Raw genomic sequence first — 20,320 nt, 5'->3', positions numbered from 1 at the left:
TTGCCTCTATTCAAATTTTACAAATTACCATGACCTAAAATGATTTAGACTCTACACAGACAAAGAAAAAACTTTTTTTCCTAGCAGGCACATAAGTATTTTACATCGGGAAATTATGTTTTAATAAAACAAATATAAACATATGTAAAATATTTTAAATATATGTAAAATATTTTATTACATTTTTCCCCATCTTATGTACATTACATGTTCTTTTTTTTTTTTTACAATCAACCTATAAAAATCCCGCTAAATTATTTTAATGAATATTACAAAAAAAATATTGTATTGCACATACCTGGAAGCAAATGTGAATGTTGTTTGACGCAAAGTAAATATTACACATTAATTTGGGGTGTGGAATCTAGAGTTCAAGAGCCATATACAATATATAATTCTATTCTTTTTTTTTAATAAGTGCAATATAATCATCCATAATAATGCAAACATTTGTTCAAAGTTTGTATCACTTTTTTTCTTGTACAAGACTCAATTTACATGATCCAAACCTCAATAGCCGCCGATGATAGAAGACTCTCCACACTTTGATATACAGTACAAGATGGGTTTCTCCAGCTAAAATTCAAGTTCTTGTTCCGCTGCTTTTCTCCGGTCTTTTTCACTCAGCGTTGACATTTGCACCTCAAAGGTTTTGTCAAAAGCACTGTAGTCTACACGGAAGGCGCCTTTCTCCAGGGATATGCACGACTCAAAGCGGTGGCCCCACAGGAGCTCGTCTTCCAAGTAGGATGTCCTGGCCTGGCACGTCATGCCTGAGACATAATAAGAAATGGGCATTGAAACAACCTCATAATTGAAGGGGATGTTATGGAAAGGTAATTTCTTAGCATTATTAGTCATTCTTTGCAGAGGATAAAGAATACATGTGTGCGAGTTTCGTTATATCATCTGTATAGATATGTTACTCCATTGTTTGCATCGCTTAAAGGCTTATAACATTGTGACACTGATGTACACTCTGAAAACAGTTTGGTCTAAAATAACCCAAATGCAACAACCCAACTTTGAGTTATTAACCCAAAAAGTTGGGTCAAATGAATTTGAATTTTATTAATTTCAAATTAATAACCAACAAAACAACACTAAAATTTATTATTATAAATGGGTTATTAATTGAATAAAAACTTGGGTCAAATTAAATTAATAACCCACAAATCAACCCACCTTGTTGGGGTTCCTTTGTGGGTTATTAATTTGACCGAACTTTTTGTGGTTGATTAAATAACCCAATTGAATTGGGTCAAAAATTAGCAGTCCCAACCTTTTGAGTTATTAGGCCCAAATAGTAAGGCCAAATTAAATTTAATAACCCACAAAGAAACCCATTTTGTTCTGGGTTGATTGTGTGTTATTTCACCCAATTTTTTGGGTTGATTAAATAACCCAATTGAATTTGGTCAAAAATGAGCCATCCCATCCTTTTGAGTTAAGCCCAAAAAATTGGGTCAAATTAAATTTAATAACCCACAAAGCAACATTTTGGGGGTCATTTGTGGGTTATTTATTTGACCCAATTTTTGGGGGTTAATTGAATAACCCCAAATAATTGTGTCTGACCCTTTTTGGGTTATTTTTGACCCAATTGTTCTTAGAATGTGGATTGAAGTTGGGTCTCACGCTCATTTTTGTGGTTGTAGATAGACAGACTGTCCAGTATGAATAAAACATGGATGGATTGTGTCTTCTTTGAACTGCATAAAAGAAGTAACCTGAGGCTTCCACGATACCCTCCAGGATAACGATGATCTCAAAGGTCTCCCTCTTCAAACGCTCGGCCCCCATTTCCCAGAAGGGGCTGCTTTGGTTGATGACATGGGTGATGGTCTGAGGTTCCACCAGCAACAGTCGGTCCCCACCCGTGTCGTAGCCCAGGTTGAGCTCGGACTGCTCAAGCGGGATGAACTCCCCCTCCTTGGTCTGCCTGGATTTGATGAGCTTGGCCCGGATCTTGGCATCTACCATGTGGCTCTCCCTGAGATCCCCAATGCGGAAGAGCATGCACAGCTTCTCGTCTCGCTGGCATATGACGCAGTGTTTGCTGAAGATCAGCGTCTGGGCCCTCTGCTGGGGCCGGGAGATTTTCACAAACATGCATCCCACCATCAGCGCGTCGATGATGGAGCCCAGGATGGACTGCGCCATCAGGAGCACCGTCCCTTCCGAGCAGTTGGCCGTCACCATCCTGGAGCCGTAGCCGATGGTCCTCTGGCTCTCCAGGGACAGCAGCAGGGCGGACAGGAAGCTGTCCACGTTTTCATAGCACGCAAGCCACTGTCGGTCGTGCACATGTGCAATGTCGCCTCGCAACCAAGCACCCAGGAAGTAGATCCCGCCAAAGGCCAACCACGTAAGGATGTAGCACGTGGTGAAGACCAGAAGGAACCAGCGGTACTTCATGTCCACCAACGTGGTGAAAATATCCGAAATGAACCGACTTTTGTCCTGGATGGGCCCCAAGTTGACCCTGCACTTGCCGTCTTTTGAGACATAGCGTTGACGTTGGCTGCCGGCGGTCAAGTGCACACAGTGCGCCTCGCCTAAGAGCTTCCGCCTTTTCCTCTCCGTCTTTGAGCCGTTCGCCGTCTCAGTTGTTTGAGGGGAAAGGTTGCTGCTGCTTGTCGAGCCTCGCGATTGCCACCTGGAGCTAAAACTTTTCAGTTTTCTGCCGTGATGCAAACGCGGAGGCTTGCGGTCTCCCTCATTGGTTTCCAGTGGAGACGTTTTGGCAGTGTGCTGCTGGCAGGACATGGTGGCCTGACTGCAGGAACTCTAAGAGGAGAGTGAAAGTCAGTCTGGTGGAAGGTAAGGAAAGCTCTTTTGTGGAGGGAAGGATAAGTGTAGTTGCAAGAGGCAAATCCTTGAAATAATCAAACTTTGTCGAAGATACTTTCTGATCTGTGCTCATTTGGGCGAATTCTCTAGGGAGGGGTTTCCTGGAACGGGTTTTTGTGGGTCTAATCATGATACATGCCTACCAAAACAGACTTCAGGGGTTGGATTAGCCAATTTTGGAAGTCAGAATCATGACCATAAAGCAGGATTAAATAAATCTGTGTGATCTTTCAATATATTTAACGTAGTGGTTCTTAACCTTGTTGGAGATACTCAACCCTACTAGTTTCCTCTTTCAAATTCATCGAGTAGCCTTTTCAAGGAATCTGGCTCTCTTGAATTGAGAAAGCGTCGTGATCTTGTATTCCCCACCTCCACGCAGTTTAATTCAACTTTATTTATAAAGCACTTTAAAACAACTATTATCATCATGAATCATTTGAGTCAGGTGTGTGTCTTGACCACCGAACCCGTGGGGTTCTATCAAACCCAGGTTAATAAACACAGATTTAATGCATTGTTCAATACAGTTAAAGATGAAACCATACCTGATCAGGGCTTGATTGAAGTTGTGGTGTGGGCCGATGTTTCACGGCAGGACTCTCGATCCCGACAGGGCTTCCGTCAAGACTGTCACACCGACCGCTTTGGGCTGTGGCTGCGTTGCCGCACATGACGGTGGAGATCATCTCCGAAGGGCTTGAAAACGCTCAGAGCGGATTGCTGGCCTTTGGACAATGAAATTAAAAGTGTCTCTTGCTGGCTTTAAGGAACAAATGCCAGATGGCGTGGAGATGCTGTGATGCTTTACGTCTCAGTATACGTTGAGGCTTCATCTGTGGGAATCGGTCCCATCCAGCGTTCTACCACACATTTCACAAGTGGAGGATTATGGCTAAGCCTCAGTATCCATAGGAGAAACTCCAAAGAAAACATTAGATTGGAAAAGATTACTTGACAGGAAGCTTAAGGAAAGCTTTGTCCAGATGTGGCCACTATCAATTTCTTTCCCTGCTAGTCAGTTTAAGTGCAATGTACTGTACTGAGCATACAGTAAGTACAGTGGTGCCTTGAGATACAAGTTTTATGAATACAAGTGTTTTTTTACAGCAAACACCCATTTATTCCTCTGAGAATGTGTAAACAATCATGCCTATGAATTAACTGTAGAGCTGTCAAAACAATTAATATTTTTAATCAGATTAATCACATTTTAATGTATCTTACCGTTCAAGCCGTTCGTGCGCGGTTTCGGAGCTTCAAACCGATCATTTTTGAAACCGGGCTCAAGAGTGGAAAGATTTCAAAACGCGCTCCGTACGCGTCTGTCTGGACACCATATGCAGGATACTCCTCCAGTGATGACGTAATGGTCGCAGCTCGATGACGACGCATTGTCGCAGGTTGATGAAGTATGCGCCAATTCTCGCGTGACTGCGATGGCGGATAGCTGTGTTGTAGTCGTTTTGCGCAAAATATTTTGCTTCTTTATTCCCACGTTTAAGTAGCGGTGTTGTACTTCTCCTGTGTGCGTCTTTTTCACATTGTTTTGCTACATGCAAAGCCATGTTTGCTCTGTAGATTGCAATAAAGTGGAAAAAAAAAAGTGTTTGTCTTCTTCACTGATTCTTATTCTACGCTTTCCGTTAACTCCCTGTGGCTGCGCTACAGCGCCACTCCAGACTTGGCATATACATTACAGCCGTTAAACGTCCTCAACGTCTTCTTTTGGACACATGCAAGTCTTGAAATGCTTCTGTGTGTACAAGATTTGTTTGAGGAACGAAGTCGGCTTTGCTTCCGTCTGGACGGGGCCTTAGAATTTTGATTAATCATGATTAATCAATTAAAAAGGCTTTTTTTTATCAACATTTTTTGCCAGCTAAATTTGAAGAGCACCAGTTATGTGTTAATTCTTCTGACATTTAACTAAGTTGCTCCCAAAAACGTATAAATACGTTCTATTTTAAATGTTTTGAGTATCCCAAAGACATATTTATACGTTTTTTGTTTTTATATTAGAGCATAGAGAAGGCTTTGATGCAGCCTCTCTCTCAACTGCAGAGAATGATTAAAGAAATTGTAGTTATTGCACAAATGGCCAGCAGGTGGCAGCAGAGCAAAAGAGATCAACCGGGGCCGTGTTGAAAAAAGCTAATTTACCCACAGTTCTAAATAGATTTGTGAATAATGATGTAACATAGCTATATTCTAATGCTAACTGCTTCAAAATGGAAACAGAAATATACTTTTTCAGGTTCCATGTAACACATGATTAATGCAATATTTTTTGTGATTAATCAATGAGTTAACGCATTAACTTTTGACAGCACTAGAATTAAGATAATAGTTATGATCCTTGAAAGGAAAGCTAAGACACCACACAATTCATCTGAGTGTTCTTGCTTTGGTAGATACTGCTGTTTTGGTGAGCAACAGAGCAAACAATAGCTTTATAAACAGATGATTACTATCTCTTTCCTGATGTACAAAGGGAAGTTTTTATTTGTCTTTAGTGGTTATCACACCCAGCACAATTGGGGCGTTGCATCTATTTGAAATTCCAGGTAGCCACTGTTTGAGGACATACGAGACAGACATCGCACATCAACCAGACACTGTATTAGGTAAGCTTGCATAACCAGGTCCAATAAAAATGTTTTGTAGTGGTGCCTACAACCTTAGATCTAATGTTGTAGAAATCAGATCAAGGAAATTGAAGGTTAAAAAAAAGAAAAATTGTTTCAGTCTCTCTTTGGCGGTTGCTTCTTCCTCCAAACCTTTATTTGATTTTGGTCATAGCCAGGGCTCGTCTCTCCGTGTTCTGGAATAAGGCTCGGATTAAACTCTTCACCTCTGTACTTGTGAACTCCAACGCCAGCGGACCTTTACTGTCTGCCCACCTGAGGAGAGGAATCACACACATCAGGAATTCAGATTCAGCAGAACTACCCAGCAATTTTCTACAGCGCTTGTCCTCATTATGGTCTTGGACCAAATAATTCACAATCACCTTCACACCTATGGACAATTTAGTGAACCTAACATGCTTGTTTTGGGAATGTGGGAGGAAACTCAGACAAGGAGATTTGAACCTTCTGGATGTGAGGCAGATATGTTAACCACCACTACCTCGAACTTCTCCATAATACAGTGAACCCTTGCACTTTGGAGGTTGACATGCTACGATTCGATTTGTTGAGCTTTCTCAAGCGTGTACCTGTCGACAATCTCCTGGAGGTTGGCGCGCAGCAAGATGACCAGCTCTTTGAAGGTGCTCCACTTTTTCACGTAAAGGGGCACTTCTTCCTGATATTTCTTGTTCTGGTCCTCGTGGGTTAGCGGTACGAAGACCAGCGGGCCCTCCTCGATGACCGTCTGGCAGAGCGTGTGCAGGTGCTCGCCATCCTCTGAAGAGATATCCTGGAATGCAGAATTCTTCCTCTCAATTCTCAAACGGCTTCAAGGCTGTCAGAATGTCGATTTCAACCAATATTTTTGCAATATGATGCCTAAAATGTTGAAAATATGGATACTACAGGCATAATGTTGGCAAGTGTCCAGGTTTTTACTTCTTGTCACCCCCCCCAAAAAAAAGTATTGACAATAATATGTTCTATGAAGCCCCACAAGTCTAAATACGGTATTTCGGTTAATATTGCGTTAGTGGAATATGAGTTACCGGTAAGCAGCAAAATCTAGCAGTTTTTATCAATATCAGTAGGCGGCCATTTTGCCACTTGCTGCCGAGTGAAAATTACATCACAGTTGCTCAGGTCTCAGGCGACAACAAATCACAGCTCAGCTTCAGAAAACAGGTGAGCAACTGTGATGTCATCTTCAGTCGTCAGTAAGCGGCAAAATGGCCGCCCCCTGAGGTGGATAAAAACGGCTGGATTTTGCTTCATAACTCATATTCCACAAATGTAATATTAATCTGAATGTCATGTTTAGACTAGTGTGGTCACATAACATTATTGTCAAGAAATGTTTTAAGGTTGACTTTCCCTTTTATGTTTTTCTGAATAAAGGACATCGATTTCCATCACTTGTGACTGGCGTGGTGCATCCAAGGTTACACTGTTTTAATGGAACTTCTCTGCTGGGATCAGCTCCAGCTGGTAGAAATTCTACTGATGGAACGCCAACTAACCTCCAGCATCATGATCTTGGCAATCATTTCCATAATTGCCGTGTTGAGGAGGTTGCCCATGGCTTTGCAGTAGATACTGACAGGTAGCACGTCCCGCCACACAGTCCCCAGCTGCTTTAACTGATGGATCACCTGAAGACAACCAGGTGGACTCTTATGAAGGCGAGAGAAACGAGAAGGCCGAAGAGCCCGCCTCGACCCCTCTTCACCACCCACCTGCCTCACGGCCTTGCTGGCTGCTGTGTAGTTGTCGGCGTCGTCCAGGTTGCAGAAGTTTTGAGCGGTAGAAAGTCGCTCCAACAGCTCCGCTCGCTGGATGTTCAGCTGTGTAAGAAAGCACTGAGCGCCTGGAGAACACACAGACAAAATAGGAGAGCAGCATTTTGAGCACGGGTGGGCAAAGTCTTGTTCTCAAAGGCCACATTTGATTATTAAAAGATAGATAGAGATGGAGGGCATCTGAGCTTGAGCTTTGTGATTAGTTTTCTACAAAAGACGGACCTTGCTCATCTTTGTCGACAAAACAAGTGCAAGTTACATTAGGGAAGTAGTTTTTTTTAAATGGAGTACCTCAAGGAAGTGTTTTAGGGGCCAACATGTTTCTATTGAAACCTCTTTGTTGCCTGATGTAAAAACAGTTGCAAGACATAAACGTATTAACTCATTCACTGCCATTGACGGCTATAGACGTAAAAAATTCATTTGAACTGTTCATATTCGTTTAAAACTGTTTTTCCACTTTTGTTAACAAGTGTATGAAAACCTAGAAAAAAAATTATAGTACATTTAGAGCAGATATAAAATTTGTGATTAATCGTGAGTTATGTGTCATGTGATTAATTACAATTGAAAATTTGAATCGCCTGACGCCCCTAATCTTTAATAATCTTTTATTTTATTTTTTTTAAAAAATTGAAAAAAGATTATAATTTTTTTTCTAAGTTTTCATACTCTTATTAACAAAAGTGGGAAAAATTTAACTAATACAAATAGTTCAAATTAATTTTTGGCGTTTATGGCAGTGAATGAGTTAAGTGGATTTCTGTGTCTCCTTTAAATGTCAACACAACTTTACCTAATTTCCTGAATGCTGGCACCATGTCAACAAAGGTGGCCACGCCCTGACTGAGGGGCTGCGGCAGGTGGGGTCGAAAATGGTGGCCCAGGGTGAGGAGGTGGTGGGCCAGGTACATGCAATTGTTGTGCTGGATGGCGGCCAGGTGGGGAAACTTCAGAAGGTTCTCCCTGGGGAAAAACAGGCAGCAGAGGTGTGCGACAGACAAAATTTATATCCCGATACAGGTAATTTCATATCACCATCAAGTACTCTCCCATAAAATTACAGGAGAATTAATGACAATTTTCTGAGATCTTTTCTACATTTATAAAATACATATTTTAGATAGACCACGCATGAGCCGTGATGGCACATGATTCACTCCTGTATGTATGATTTGAGCTGTCTTTTGTATCCCCATTTTTCCTTGCCACAAGAGATTTTGCCTCTTGCCGGGGCAGAGTTGTAAATAAGTATTATGTTCTTAATCTGCTTTGCCTTGGTAAATAAAGGCTTAATTAATTCATTAAGAAATTAATTAACTAAAACTAATATTAATTTTAAAAAAGTATACAAAAATCCAATGGCCAAATTAAGTTTTTTTTTTTTTAATCTCTGGTAACATAACCACTTTTCAAGGAATGTAATAAAGTGAAAATAATTGTGCACCAAAAGAGGACGTAAAAGGAGTACGAACAGGGAAAAGATGAAAAATAATATAGTTGTGTAGATGGATACTGGGATAAGGGAAATCGGACGATAGATGATGGAAATGATCTTTCGGCTAAATCTGGTGCAATGATTTATTTTAATATATTTTGATGTTCATTCATGTATGTACTGTACACATTGTACAAAATAAAAAAAAAATTCCACTAAAATGATATGTATGAAGTATATCGTTATATCGAAAAACGGTGATTATTTCTTTCTGGGAAACCAAAATAAGAGGTGTGCATACTGTGCAATGAATCAATCTTACTTGTGATATGTTGGCACAACATCGTAGAAGAGCTGGAAGATGTTTCGCACCGTGAAGAAAAGTTGAGAAGCGCTGTGGAGGGGAAAAAACGAGATACTCAAACACCTTTTCTGTGCAAACAGATTAAAATATTTCACTTAAAAGCTGGAAAATGCAAACATTTCCCTGTTGTGACAACATTAACACAATATCAGTCATAACTTAATACATCATAGTAAATCATGTGTTTAACAGTAATCTGACTTGTTGCCAGAATAAGAGCAAAAATGTTTAGAAGACTCACCATTGTGCGGAGCTTCCGATAGCCTCGCCCAGCGTGTTGAGAGCCAGCTCCATCAGCTGCTGCACCGACTCGCTGATGCGACACGGCGGCAGGCACATGCTCCACGCCGACAGCTGATTGGCATTCTCCATGGTGGCGCCGGCGGCCTGCTCGCTCGGGGCTTCCTGCTTCACCCGCGTCAACGAGTCGGGAACAGGAAGCTTGGGGAGACGCAGCTTGGACTCCGGCGTGATCTTAATGAAAAAGTCAAATGCTGAGTGGATTTCAATTGAAAAAAAAAAAAAGAAGATACCTCAATCATTTATTGCAAATTATTTTGCAGAGCGCCTAGCAACGGTTCACAGAAGCCATTTTGAGAAATATAGATCTAAAGTGTCAAATGTGTTGTACCTTGACGGTGTTGTGCATTTCAGACGTCATGAGTTTGCGTGCCGCCACGATGACATCCTTGCACTTCTTGCTGGCAAAGTGACAGTTGACGTCGAGGGCGTATTTGAGCAGGTCTGTAGACTCACCCTGCAGAAAGTCCATCTCCTTCAGAGCCTTCTCAAACTCCTGTGTCTCCTTGATAACCTGTCACAAATACGTACAGGTGGTGTGACCGGTTGCTCGCTAGCTAGCTAGCTAGCTCTCAGATGAAGGGAAGGACAGTGATGTGCATACGGTGTTATATTTCTCCAGTTGGCTGCTGTTGGTGGGGATGGAGTAGAGCAGGCACTCGTGGATGATGCATCGGGAAAACTCCTCCCATATCAGGTCCCCCAAGATGGTCGACAGCTTTTTATCGTCGATGGTCACATCTGGGAGGGTAAAACATTCAGCACATTCAACTTTAAACGATCCGAGTGCATCAAATTAAACCGAATCGTTCCCTATTAAAATATCTCGAGATACGTATTGAATAATATTTTATTGGTGATGCATACCCCTAAATGTTCTTGCTGAAGTTTTGTTTATCTGTGGTGGATGTCTACGCTCTAGTACGAGCCATGCTAGTTCTTCCTCAGCGTGACTTACCTAGCAGGTTGGAGTGAAGAGTCTTGAGCACCAAGAGCACTTTGCTGTAGACTTGCGACGGAGTGGCACGTTCCTCATGAGACCCCTTCAGTTGCTGGAAAGTCAGGATGATCCCCTTTCCCTGCTGCTCGGACACCAACACCGACAGAGACGGGTGCAGCACCAGCGGCTTCAACAGGTTCTTCAAAAGCACCTGACCTGGAACACAAAACAGCAGCGGTGAGCTGCCATCTTTGATACCCAAAAATTCAACTTTGCCCATATTTTAGGCTTAGATCCTCTTGTGCCTTTAATTGTGTACGGCACTTCACTTCAGCTGTGTTTTTTTTTTTTTAAAAGTGCTATAAAAATAAAGGCAAGTTGAGTTGAATTTGCTGGATGCACAAATTAATATTAGCTATTAACATTAGCGTCTGATAACCAGGGTTATTGTAGTTTTGGAATTTTCATTTTAGTTTTTATTTTGTTTTGTTTTTTAAATTTAGTTAGTTTAAATTAGTTTTCAGGGTGGTTCTGTTAGTTTTTATTGTAGTTAATTAAAACTGCTTCATTTTAATTTAGTTTTAGTTAGTTTCAGGATTAGTTTTTGTTTTTAAATGTGTATCACTTGTGCACAATATTTAATAAACACTATTGTAAAATGAAAAAAGTAACACATTTCTTACTTAGCATTGCATTTCGGCTGAGTTAAATGAAAAAGCAGGCGAGCCGAGCCATTTCGCCGAGGAGCGACGTCATCTGAAGGTGCTTTTCTATTGGCTGCTGCTAGATGACGTCACTTCTGTGTGACATTTTCAAACGTCCTTATCCAGTTAATATCAAAATGGATATGCTTAAAATCCCATTTTAAAAGCATCACCAAAGGCTCATGTATTAAATTATCAACAACTAAAACAAAGGACATTTTCTCTATAATTATGGGTAGTTTTAATTAGTTTTGTAAACATAAAATGTAGTTTGTAAGTTTTCCTTTTTATTTTATTTCCATGACAAAATAGTTTTTTAAATTTTATTTGTAGCTTTTTTGTTAGTTTTCATTAACTAAAATAACATACTTCAATGCTCGGTGACATTGACGGCACAGTGGCGGTGGCGTCTATAAACAGTGACACGGACGAGGTGCTGCCTAGTCGTGTGTATACTGGGGCAGGGTTTCTACTTCCTGTTTGAGTTCCCATTGGCTTGATAGGTACTATGCGCAAGTGACTGGCTGGAATCTTCTGTGACTGGGGCACCATGTGTGCTGAAGATGGAGCAGTGAGTAAACTATATAAACCGCTACGTTAGCTTCTTACGCTAGCATGTTCAATGAGGAAAAAATGTTTGTAAACCAAATTGGTGGTTCACATTTGAGGTATATCAGAGGGTGATTGTTTGTGTTGGCTGTTTTCTCTCACTGAAGAGTTTGATCTTGTGCTGAAGGTCTCCCTGGATGGCCAACGCTTGCAAGACGCCGCACAGCACGGCAGGTGGTTCTGGTTCGCTGTCCTTTTCGGAAGGGTGACATAGGCACAGCTCCACCTTCAACAAGGAGTCCATGTCTGCAGGGCCTATTGGTACAAGTCACAAATTGATCCATCAATCGATTTTCTGTACCGTTTGTCCAGGTTAGGGTCAAAACTTTCGCAAATCAGTCATGCTTCTCACTGAAATTAATGTAACCGTTATTTTACCCTTTTTTTTAATGAGCATGGCACAGATACTGTACCAGTCTGTTATTTCTTTCTCACCCTTTAAGGACGGTAATTTCCAGACGACGAGGCGCTTCCACTCATCTCCCAGATGATAGATCAGGTTTTCCCTCTGGACCGTCAACTCCGAGCTGAGCGCGCTAATCAACGGAAGCTGCGTCGCCTTCCATCCTTTGAGAGATTCCACGCTTGCCCTCGCCTTGGAGAAACAAGAATGACTTTGACGAGCGATGTTGATTTTGGAATCTTGTGTCGCATCGCATTGGATTGTGCAAGCGCACCTAAAAGAGATGTGTGAGATGTTTGCATTTAGATTTACAGTATGACGTACCCTTTCCAGCTGGTTAGCGGCATCCACATATTTCTTCTCCTGAAGGGCTTTGTTGAATTCCTCCATTGCATTGTTAAACTAAGAGACGGAGAAATGATGAATATCAAGAAGAAGATTGTTCTTTATTTTGGGCACAGAGCTGGTCCTTTTTCAATTGTGTTTGTCCTTCGGATGGCTGAAAGGAAAGCGGGGTTACACCCTGGACTGGTTTCCAGGAGACCAGGTTTCACCAATTACAGTCCTCGAGGTCCGGAGTCCTGCGGGTTTTAGATGTTTCCGCCCACTAGCACACCTGATTCATATAATCAGCTAATCAGCATGCCTGACAAAGATCCTGATCTTTAGTATCAGGTGTGTTGGTAGGTGGAAACATCTAAAACTTGCAGGACTCTGGACCTCAAGTACCGAAATTGGTGGTGTGTTATTAAAGTATTATATGTGATGTGTATTAGCCAAAATCGCTAAGTAAGGTATTTCCGCTACTGGAAACGGTGTGCCTTGTGTTTCAGAATACACACAAAACACGTACAGGAAGTAATACATTAACTCTATAAATGTTGCAAAATTTACTCAATTAATTATTGTTTTGTTTTTATTTGTTCTTTCAGACAATCATTGTAACAATTTACAACATTCAATTTTCACATACAATTACATCTGAAAAGAAAAAGGGTTGACGGGATGAAGCCGAAGTTTATTAATTCCCGTTTCCAGAATACATTAGGATGCAGATAATCAAGCTGGTAAGAAACAATATTATTGTTATTATTTATTCTGTGATATAATTTTGGATTCATGATAGGTGCTATGTTTGTTTTCATGCAATAATTTATTTTAACTTGGAAATGACATTTTATATGAGTTTGTACTTTTGTTGTTTTGAATGAAAAGACATTTTGTTTTGAATATTGATGAATTATCGTATGGGGTTGACCAACCTTGCCAAATGAAACTTTAACTTACTGAAGATTTATTTGCGGGCATTTTGAGTAATAGTTGTGAATATTCAACTAAAGTTTGCTGCGTGGGACAGTGTGCTGCTTACGTCTTTCAGGTGTCCAAGCATGGTGATGATGATCGTGTTTTTCTCCAGCTGCTGCTTCAACTTTGTATATTCAGCCACGGCCACATGAATATTTAGTTGAACCTGTTTTTAAAAAAAGTGACAAGTTCGCTACACTCTGTTTAACAGTGTTTTTAATTATTTTTACCCAATTTCATAAGTACCTCTGTCTCGATAAAATTTTTCAGGGTGTCCATCTCTTTGGAGACCTCGTCAACCTGCACCATTAGGTCCTCAGACCCTTGTAGACTCGGCAGGAAGTCACTATATCGCTTGTTTATCATGCCACATACTTCTTCCTGTAAAATGAAGAAAAAAACTTTAGCGATGGGATAAAATGGTGCCAGAATTTTAAAGGCACAACATCAAAGTCTTATGAAACGCTTACATTTTGGTGTTGTGTCGATTGAATGCCCAATCAGATTATCAGGACAGATCAAACTTTCAGCAATTTTGCATCACATTGGCTAATGCTAGGCTAGCGTGGAGTCTTACCTTCGTATCTTCTATCTTGCGCGACATTCTGCTGATTTTACTGGACAGGTCCTCTTTCTCCAGTTTGCCAGAACTGGCGAGAACTTCGGTGACAAACGACGACATTCCGTCAGTCCAAAGGGGATAAAATAAGTAGATCTTTCTTTTCGAGATTATTTTTTTTACCCAAACTATGACAAATCAGCACAGCGCGCGCCAGGCGTTTTGATTGGCTACGCGGCGAGACACAGTACAAGGTCCGCCTTTTCCCTTCCTCTCCCTTTCTCGTTGGATCGCCACGAAAACCACTTCCGCCTACAATTTACATTTATTTCAAATTCACGTTTTTTTTAACCTATCAACCGTATGATAGTGATGAATGAAAAACGTTTTGGTACCAAAATTCATATTTATTGTGACTAATCTGTTCCTATAATATCATTCAATAGGTGGCGGTGTTGGTTCTGACCTGCAGTTCACCAAAGAAGAAGACTGTCTTTTCGTCTCTATGGAAACCGATCGGAGCAATGTGCTTTTACCGCTTCCGTTTGTCATTTGTTCTCGGGCATTAGATTGTTTTGTATCGTTTCGAGGAGAAAACGTTGCTAGTTAGCTGACTCGCCTCGCCAAAATGTAGAAGAAATAACTCAGTTGTGTCGCTTAGTACTCAGGAGAACTGACTGCTGATGAAGTAAATATAGGTAGCATAGTGCTAATGTTTACGAGCTAGTAATCCGTCATGACAGATTGGTGTAACAGTGACACTGGAGAGGCTGTCTACCGTTCTCTAGATGCTATCAAAAACCTACGGATAAGGTGAGTATTCGTGTTCGCTTAATATTCAGTATAAAAGTTAAATAGTGTGTTTTGTTATCTGGTTCGTATTCGTATCAGCAGCAGCATGCACTACTCATAAAAAGTTAGGGATACTCAGGGATGTGATTTTTCCGCTAATTCGCGGAATTCCGCTTTTTTACCCCCCCCCCCCCCCCAAAAAAAAAACGATTTTTAATTTTTTTTAGTAGTTCATTGTGTATGCACATGACTCCGACAGATAACATCTTCTGCTATAACAAAGACATTTGTGGTATGCTCTAATATGAGTTACTTTTCATTTGGTCATGATACAATTATTTGTTCATGAAATTTGAACTCTTCAACATTATTTATGTGTTAACTTAGTAATCACATTAGTTAGATTTGATGATATTCTCAGTGATAGTTTTTAAAAGCAAAGGCAGTCCAATGTTTTTGAATGTGACTGATTTTGAGTTGACTAAAACTGCCATTTTATATGGGATAGTTCAATGTACATTGAAAATTTATGCTGTTGTTTTGTCTATTTCTTTGTCATGTGAGTGCATTGAAAGTACTTAAAAACACGGAAAACCCATGAGCTCCGGGAAGCCCCCCTTGTCCACCCACCAGGGCACTGCCCTGGACCTAGCTGGGTGCCAGCGGCCCCCAGACCCCCGGCCGGCTAAATTTTCAGATAATTTCACTTTGGTCAAATCACATCCCTGGGATACTGTTTAGGGTAGGTCACATTTAACTCACCTCAAAATGTTATAATGCTTTTATTTATGTCGAAATATAGGGTGTCGATAAAGAGGGTGACCACCACAACGACTCTCTCCCAGCAACTCCAGCAACGAGTTCTGTCCCAGCAGGATGGGGGAGTCATTGAACTGGTACCCCTCACTTCGCAAGCTCAACCTGGTGAGAGAACTTTTCATGCGCGTATGGTGGCCACAGAATTCTTCTCGTCGTCAACATCTTGACATGTTTTTGTCACCAGGTGATAACGAGGAAGACGTCGTCGCTGGCTGGCAGGAGAAGCTTTTCAGTCAGGTAAGACCTCCTTTCACAATGAAAACAACTCCATAGTGATTGAGTGTTTCTCACATATATTTATTTACAGTATGAAATGGAGCTGTTCCAAAATGAGACGGCGTGTCAGAGCCCGCTGGACCGGCAGTACCACAAAGAGGTCACGGCCCTGACTAAGACCAAGGGCCGGCAAAACCGCAGGATTTTTACCTACACGGATTATGACCGCTACACAAACTGTCATCCGCTGCAGCAGCTGGTGGGTTGTCAAATACTCTAGAACTTTTGCAAATGTACACATTTTCAAAAAAGGAGAGTTTATTGCCACTACTACTTGCCGTTTACTGTCAAACTAAACATTAGTTGTTTACGTAAAAATTCAGTATTTATTAATGGCTGTCAAATTCAGCCACTCAGGAACGAGATTGCTTATCACAAAATAGTTCATTAATGGGTTTTTTCTCACCTTGAAACAGCAGGGCAGCAATTTGCTTAACACAAACAAGACCAAACCCACCTTCCTGGCCGAAAGGATGGCCAGCGTGCGACACCGAAGACAGGACAGACGGACCATGTGGGTTTGAACCGCCAACGCTCATCCCTCCTCCAAGACGTTACTTCAGGGTGTGTGTGAAGGTGGTTTTGTTGTTTTCTGGCAGGGACTCCAGTTTCCCCAAGTCCAAGATCATCAACTGGGAGCCCAGTGATGAGTTCAAGAGGAACAGCCATGAGGTGAATAACGTCATGCAGACGATGCACGTCATGGGAGACCTGGGGCCTCCTGGAAGGTAAGACCAACCACAAACACGCGTGCACCTTTTCACCTCATTTCCCCGGTAATTCTCCAACAAATAGAAGCAACTGAATGTAACTTCTATGTCAGCAATGATTTACAATCCCTTCATATTTTTGTCCCAGGTTGGGTCAGAAGGAGAATGAATTTTTGCTGTTCACCGTGAAAACAGACGGCAACGGGACCATCATAGTGAAACCCGACTTCAACAAGGACAAAGAGCCCTACAAGCAAGTTCACTGAAGACATGCCATAGAAATTCAATGTTAAAACCTGTTTTTCGTTCTGCTCGTTGCAGAATAGCAACCACTGGGACCAACAAAGAAATTTGGCATCTCAACATTGAAAATGTATCGGCAGTCATGAAATCCGAGGAAAAGGAAAGAGAGCAGCACTTATACAAAGATGTGAGTACACTTTTTTTTTTTTCAGAATAAGACATGACATTACTTAACATGACATTATGACATTGCTGTGTTTGAATTTGTAGCTGTATGTGAGGCACAGGGAGTTCCCAATTAGCCTCATCGGACAGGACTTTGAAATGGTAAGTCATTTAAAATACTGTGTATGAGTATAAGCAGTTATAGAAAAAATGTGGTGTTGTTGTTGTTTTATTTCCCCGTGGAAGTCTAACCAGATTTCCAAAACCAGCAGTTTTAGATATTGCATTAGGGGCATCAGTAAGGCAGATGTGGTGGGAAAAAAAAAATATTTCTTTCTATTACTGAGTGATGAAAGTAAAGCCTCCTTTTTTCAGATTAATAATTTACTTAATTTTCATATTATGGCCACATGAAAAGAAAGAAACAATATGAAATTAAATTACTAATTTTACAAGAGTAAATTCCTTTATTTTTTAAAGATTTTTGCATACATTTGTGCAATTAACTGAAATATTTGTATGATTAAAGGCGTTATCTTACACATATAAAGTTGTATTATTGCATGTGATGTTGAAAGAATGTTAGATGAATTGTCAAATTACGCTTTAGGATAGGTTTAAAAATTAATGAAATATTCAGTATTTCGACACATCAACCAATCATTATCACTATCAGGTCTTTGAAACATTTGTTGACCTGTTGATAGGAAAAAAAAGAGTATTAGTTGGTAATTGTGTGTTTTTACATTTAATTTCATATGGCATTACGTGTGTGGGCGGATTCTGAATTTCATTCATTCACTGCTAAAATATGACTTTTTTTAGCTTGAAAAACAATACTCCAATTATTTAATAATGTTTTCTTGTAGCCTCCTGCAGGTGTTCTGCGGTACTTAATGAACGGAGAGATCGGTAAGGAAGGCTCAGCATGTTGTCCATTTTCTAACATGTCTACATTGAAATTAAAATCTGTCTTGTCTGTCCAGTGTCCGCCAAGGGCTTTGAGTATGATCATTTATATGTTCATTTCATAATGGAGCTGCCAAACAGTAAGTTATTTTTTACATTGATGTCTTGATGGTAACACAAGTTTTTGAATATAAACATTTATGTCTCGTCAATTAGATTGGTCCAGCTTGCCAATGCAGTCCCACTCTGGAGTCACTCACACCTCTCGGACCAAATCATTAGGGAAGGTACGTACTTAACAAGTCAGTAGACAAATTTCAGGACAGCGCAGACGCTGACATTGTTGAATTGTGCCAACAGGACAATGTGGCCTACTTCTGCTACCCTTTCACCTTTGAAGCTTTCTACATGAGTGAGAAAGAGAGTGAAGGTTAGTGTCAGGGCATATTTGAGTGCATGATGAAGCAACTCCGTGACGGGCATTTCCTGTCATTGCAGAATCGGGTCCCCAGTGGCCGGTGTTGTATTTCAAGGTTCTCTCACTGGACTCGTGGCAGCGATATCGAACTGAAGGCTATGGATACCTGCTCTTTCCCTGCACACCTGGTATGTTAATATTGGGATGTAAAACGTAAAAAAAATGAAAAGAAATAGGTAGGTAAGTAGATAGGTAGTGTTCTATTTGACTGCAATTTATCAATCGATGTTGTGAGGTGTGCTGCTGCCATCTAGTTTGTAGGGGTGTGCCAAAAAATCGATTCTCATAAGAATCGCAATTCTCATAAGAATCGTAATTCTCATTTAGTATGATTCATAATTGATTTTAAATGTCCCAAAATCGATTTTATTTCAATTATTTTATACTGTCTTGCCCTTGTTTGTGTGTGCCTTTATTGGGAGCACTGTTCATGTTGTACACGATTTGGCCACTTAGGGGCAGTGTGGTTCCGCTCGTTCTGATATACTGTTAAGTTGTAGCCACATAGAAGCAAAAAGTCATGATCAAGTTATTCCAATAAAAGTTTTTGGGTTGTTTTGCAGTGTAGGATGTTAAGATGCTTCTCTTTATACATTCCTGAAGCGTTTTGTATGAATAGTCGTTCTTTTGAGTGATAAAAGTCCCACAAGTAGCGCGGTAATTAGCATTAGCGAGTCAGACTGGAGTAGATCATGGCAATTCTTTGCATATCTATAAATTGAAGCAGAAATCATTGTCAATCAAATAATTTCCAATCTAAAATCGTTCTGAATCGATTCTGTATCGAATCGCAGGTCCAGAAATCGGAATCCAATCGAATCGTGAGACAGTCAAAGATTCCCAGCCCTAGCATTTTGATGCGCATACTTATCAAATTTGGCCCTTAAATCAAAAACAATGTCCAAGTGAATCTAAAAACAATTATGTACCTCAAGACACTTGTATCTCAAGGTTCCACAGTCACTGTATTTATATTACTATAATGTACATACATTTAGGCATCACAGCACCACTATTCACTCTGCAAAAACGGAAGTGTATGCTACATTCAAGTTTGTACAGTCGGTTCAATCGGAGATGTGTGGTGATAATATAAACACGTGTGTGCAGGTAAACACACGCTGACGTGTCACACGTGGAGACCCCTTCAGACAGGCACGGTCTCAGCCCTGAGGCGTTTCTTCATCGGAGGTTCCCCAGAACTGGAGGACCTCAGCTATGTGAGGATACCAGGACATTTCAAGGTAAGGCCAAAAATATTTAAACAGGACAAGTTATGCAATACTAGTTTGTTTTCTTTTATGACTGTAGGGTGAGAGACTAAGTCGCTTTGGATTTTGTACGCAAACTTCAGGAAGTGTGACTTTTAATCTTCACTGCATCCAGCAGTCCAGGTAAGTGCTTAGTTTTTACAGGGTTCTGAAAAACACTTTTCTAAACAAGTTTGCTATGTAATATCATTTAGGACGTTTGTGGATTCCACGAGAGCTAGGAGGAGGAGGCAGAACACTTTTGACCAGGCCCAAGGATTTAATCATCAAGATACTCTCTTAAGCACCATGGGTAAGCAGAGGAAAGTGGAAAAAATTATTATCACGATGTAACAATAAAATATGTAACATTTTGGTGATGTTTCTTTTTGACTCTTCCAGAGGCATTTCAACGGGCCAGAAGAAAAATGCAAGAAGTTAGAGAAAGTCTTCCCATAGACTTCATCGCCTCCGTCTCTCAAATCCAAATATGATCTGCTGAGGAGAGAATATTATTTTAAAATAATATAGGGCTGTGATGTTTAACGAAGAAAGTCATAGTATAGTACTGTATTTGCTGTAAAGTTACATATTTTAAATAGGTATGTTTTTTGTGTGTGTCAAATATGACAAAAAAATATTAAAAAACAATTTCACTGTACTGTACATTGGTTTTAATATCATTTTGTGTGCACTCTCACATTTAAATAATACAACCCAAATGACTGCTTATTCAGAATAAGTAATGAAATATAGAACTTTTTAATTACC

General features: G+C 40.5%; 3 protein-coding genes across 5 annotated transcripts; 1 reads left to right on the top strand and 2 right to left on the bottom strand.

The window, feature by feature from the left end:
- Window positions 1-97: 97 nt before the first annotated feature.
- Window positions 98-4,357, bottom strand: LOC144036291 (G protein-activated inward rectifier potassium channel 3-like). 2 transcript variants are annotated; one of them, XM_077546814.1, is made up of 4 exons: window positions 4,081-4,357; window positions 3,402-3,581; window positions 1,731-2,790; window positions 98-773 (listed from the first exon to the last, which is right to left on the bottom strand). In XM_077546814.1, the coding sequence occupies exons 2-4, from the start codon at window positions 3,540-3,542 to the stop codon at window positions 577-579; spliced, it is 1,398 nt and encodes a 465-aa protein (XP_077402940.1). In that variant the 5' UTR covers window positions 3,543-3,581; window positions 4,081-4,357; the 3' UTR covers window positions 98-576. The 2 variants fall into 2 exon arrangements, with proteins under 2 accessions (XP_077402940.1, XP_077402941.1); XM_077546815.1 differs by lacking the exon at window positions 4,081-4,357 and having other exon boundaries at window positions 3,402-3,810.
- A 1,246-nt stretch (window positions 4,358-5,603) lies between these two features.
- On the bottom strand, window positions 5,604-14,145 carry zw10 (zw10 kinetochore protein). The gene is made up of 16 exons (XM_077547396.1): window positions 13,926-14,145; window positions 13,595-13,729; window positions 13,413-13,514; window positions 12,368-12,445; window positions 12,076-12,235; window positions 11,743-11,895; window positions 10,346-10,543; window positions 9,992-10,128; window positions 9,719-9,901; window positions 9,329-9,561; window positions 9,046-9,117; window positions 8,082-8,251; window positions 7,223-7,353; window positions 7,007-7,138; window positions 6,074-6,276; window positions 5,604-5,756 (listed from the first exon to the last, which is right to left on the bottom strand). Exons 1-16 carry the CDS (start codon window positions 14,028-14,030, stop codon window positions 5,636-5,638), a joined length of 2,313 nt encoding a protein of 770 aa, XP_077403522.1. The 5' UTR covers window positions 14,031-14,145; the 3' UTR covers window positions 5,604-5,635.
- On the top strand, window positions 14,086-20,215 carry mks1 (MKS transition zone complex subunit 1). Of its 2 annotated transcripts, none has more exons than XM_077547399.1 (18): window positions 14,086-14,720; window positions 15,502-15,623; window positions 15,703-15,755; window positions 15,826-15,993; window positions 16,214-16,308; window positions 16,394-16,522; window positions 16,653-16,757; window positions 16,826-16,934; window positions 17,018-17,074; window positions 17,782-17,824; window positions 17,899-17,961; window positions 18,038-18,108; window positions 18,182-18,251; window positions 18,320-18,427; window positions 19,410-19,543; window positions 19,611-19,693; window positions 19,765-19,862; window positions 19,952-20,215. In XM_077547399.1, the coding sequence occupies exons 1-18, from the start codon at window positions 14,644-14,646 to the stop codon at window positions 20,041-20,043; spliced, it is 1,677 nt and encodes a 558-aa protein (XP_077403525.1). In that variant the 5' UTR covers window positions 14,086-14,643; the 3' UTR covers window positions 20,044-20,215. The 2 variants fall into 2 exon arrangements, with proteins under 2 accessions (XP_077403525.1, XP_077403524.1); XM_077547398.1 differs by having other exon boundaries at window positions 14,091-14,720; window positions 16,211-16,308.
- Window positions 20,216-20,320: the final 105 nt, after the last annotated feature.

This window comes from Vanacampus margaritifer, chromosome 16 (assembly GCF_051991255.1).
Source record: "Vanacampus margaritifer isolate UIUO_Vmar chromosome 16, RoL_Vmar_1.0, whole genome shotgun sequence".
Taxonomy (NCBI): Eukaryota; Metazoa; Chordata; class Actinopteri; order Syngnathiformes; family Syngnathidae; genus Vanacampus; species Vanacampus margaritifer.
Note: the sequence above shows the minus strand (reverse complement) of the source record. Positions and strands in the feature narration are given on the sequence as shown.

What these genes read in the sequence shown, in the direction of transcription:
- LOC144036291 (XM_077546814.1), bottom strand. Translation starts at nt 3,542, where the DNA reads ATGATCTCCACCGTCATGTGCGGCAACGCAGCCACAGCCCAAAGCGGT. An exon ending in TTCAATCAAGCCCTGATCAG is followed by an intron (nt 2,791 to 3,401) that starts GTATGGTTTCAT and finishes CTCTCCTCTTAG; the next exon opens with AGTTCCTGCAGTCAGGCCAC. An exon ending in GGGTATCGTGGAAGCCTCAG is followed by an intron (nt 774 to 1,730) that starts GTTACTTCTTTT and finishes ATTATGTCTCAG; the next exon opens with GCATGACGTGCCAGGCCAGG.
- zw10 (XM_077547396.1), bottom strand. Translation starts at nt 14,030, where the DNA reads ATGTCGTCGTTTGTCACCGAAGTTCTCGCCAGTTCTGGCAAACTGGAG. An exon ending in GCCAGCATTCAGGAAATTAG is followed by an intron (nt 7,354 to 8,081) that starts GTAAAGTTGTGT and finishes TGTGTTCTCCAG; the next exon opens with GCGCTCAGTGCTTTCTTACA. An exon ending in CCAAGATCATGATGCTGGAG is followed by an intron (nt 6,277 to 7,006) that starts GTTAGTTGGCGT and finishes TCTGCATTCCAG; the next exon opens with GATATCTCTTCAGAGGATGG.
- mks1 (XM_077547398.1), top strand. Translation starts at nt 14,644, where the DNA reads ATGACAGATTGGTGTAACAGTGACACTGGAGAGGCTGTCTACCGTTCT. An exon ending in GACCTGGGGCCTCCTGGAAG is followed by an intron (nt 16,523 to 16,652) that starts GTAAGACCAACC and finishes TTTTTGTCCCAG; the next exon opens with GTTGGGTCAGAAGGAGAATG. An exon ending in GAGTGAGAAAGAGAGTGAAG is followed by an intron (nt 18,252 to 18,319) that starts GTTAGTGTCAGG and finishes CTGTCATTGCAG; the next exon opens with AATCGGGTCCCCAGTGGCCG.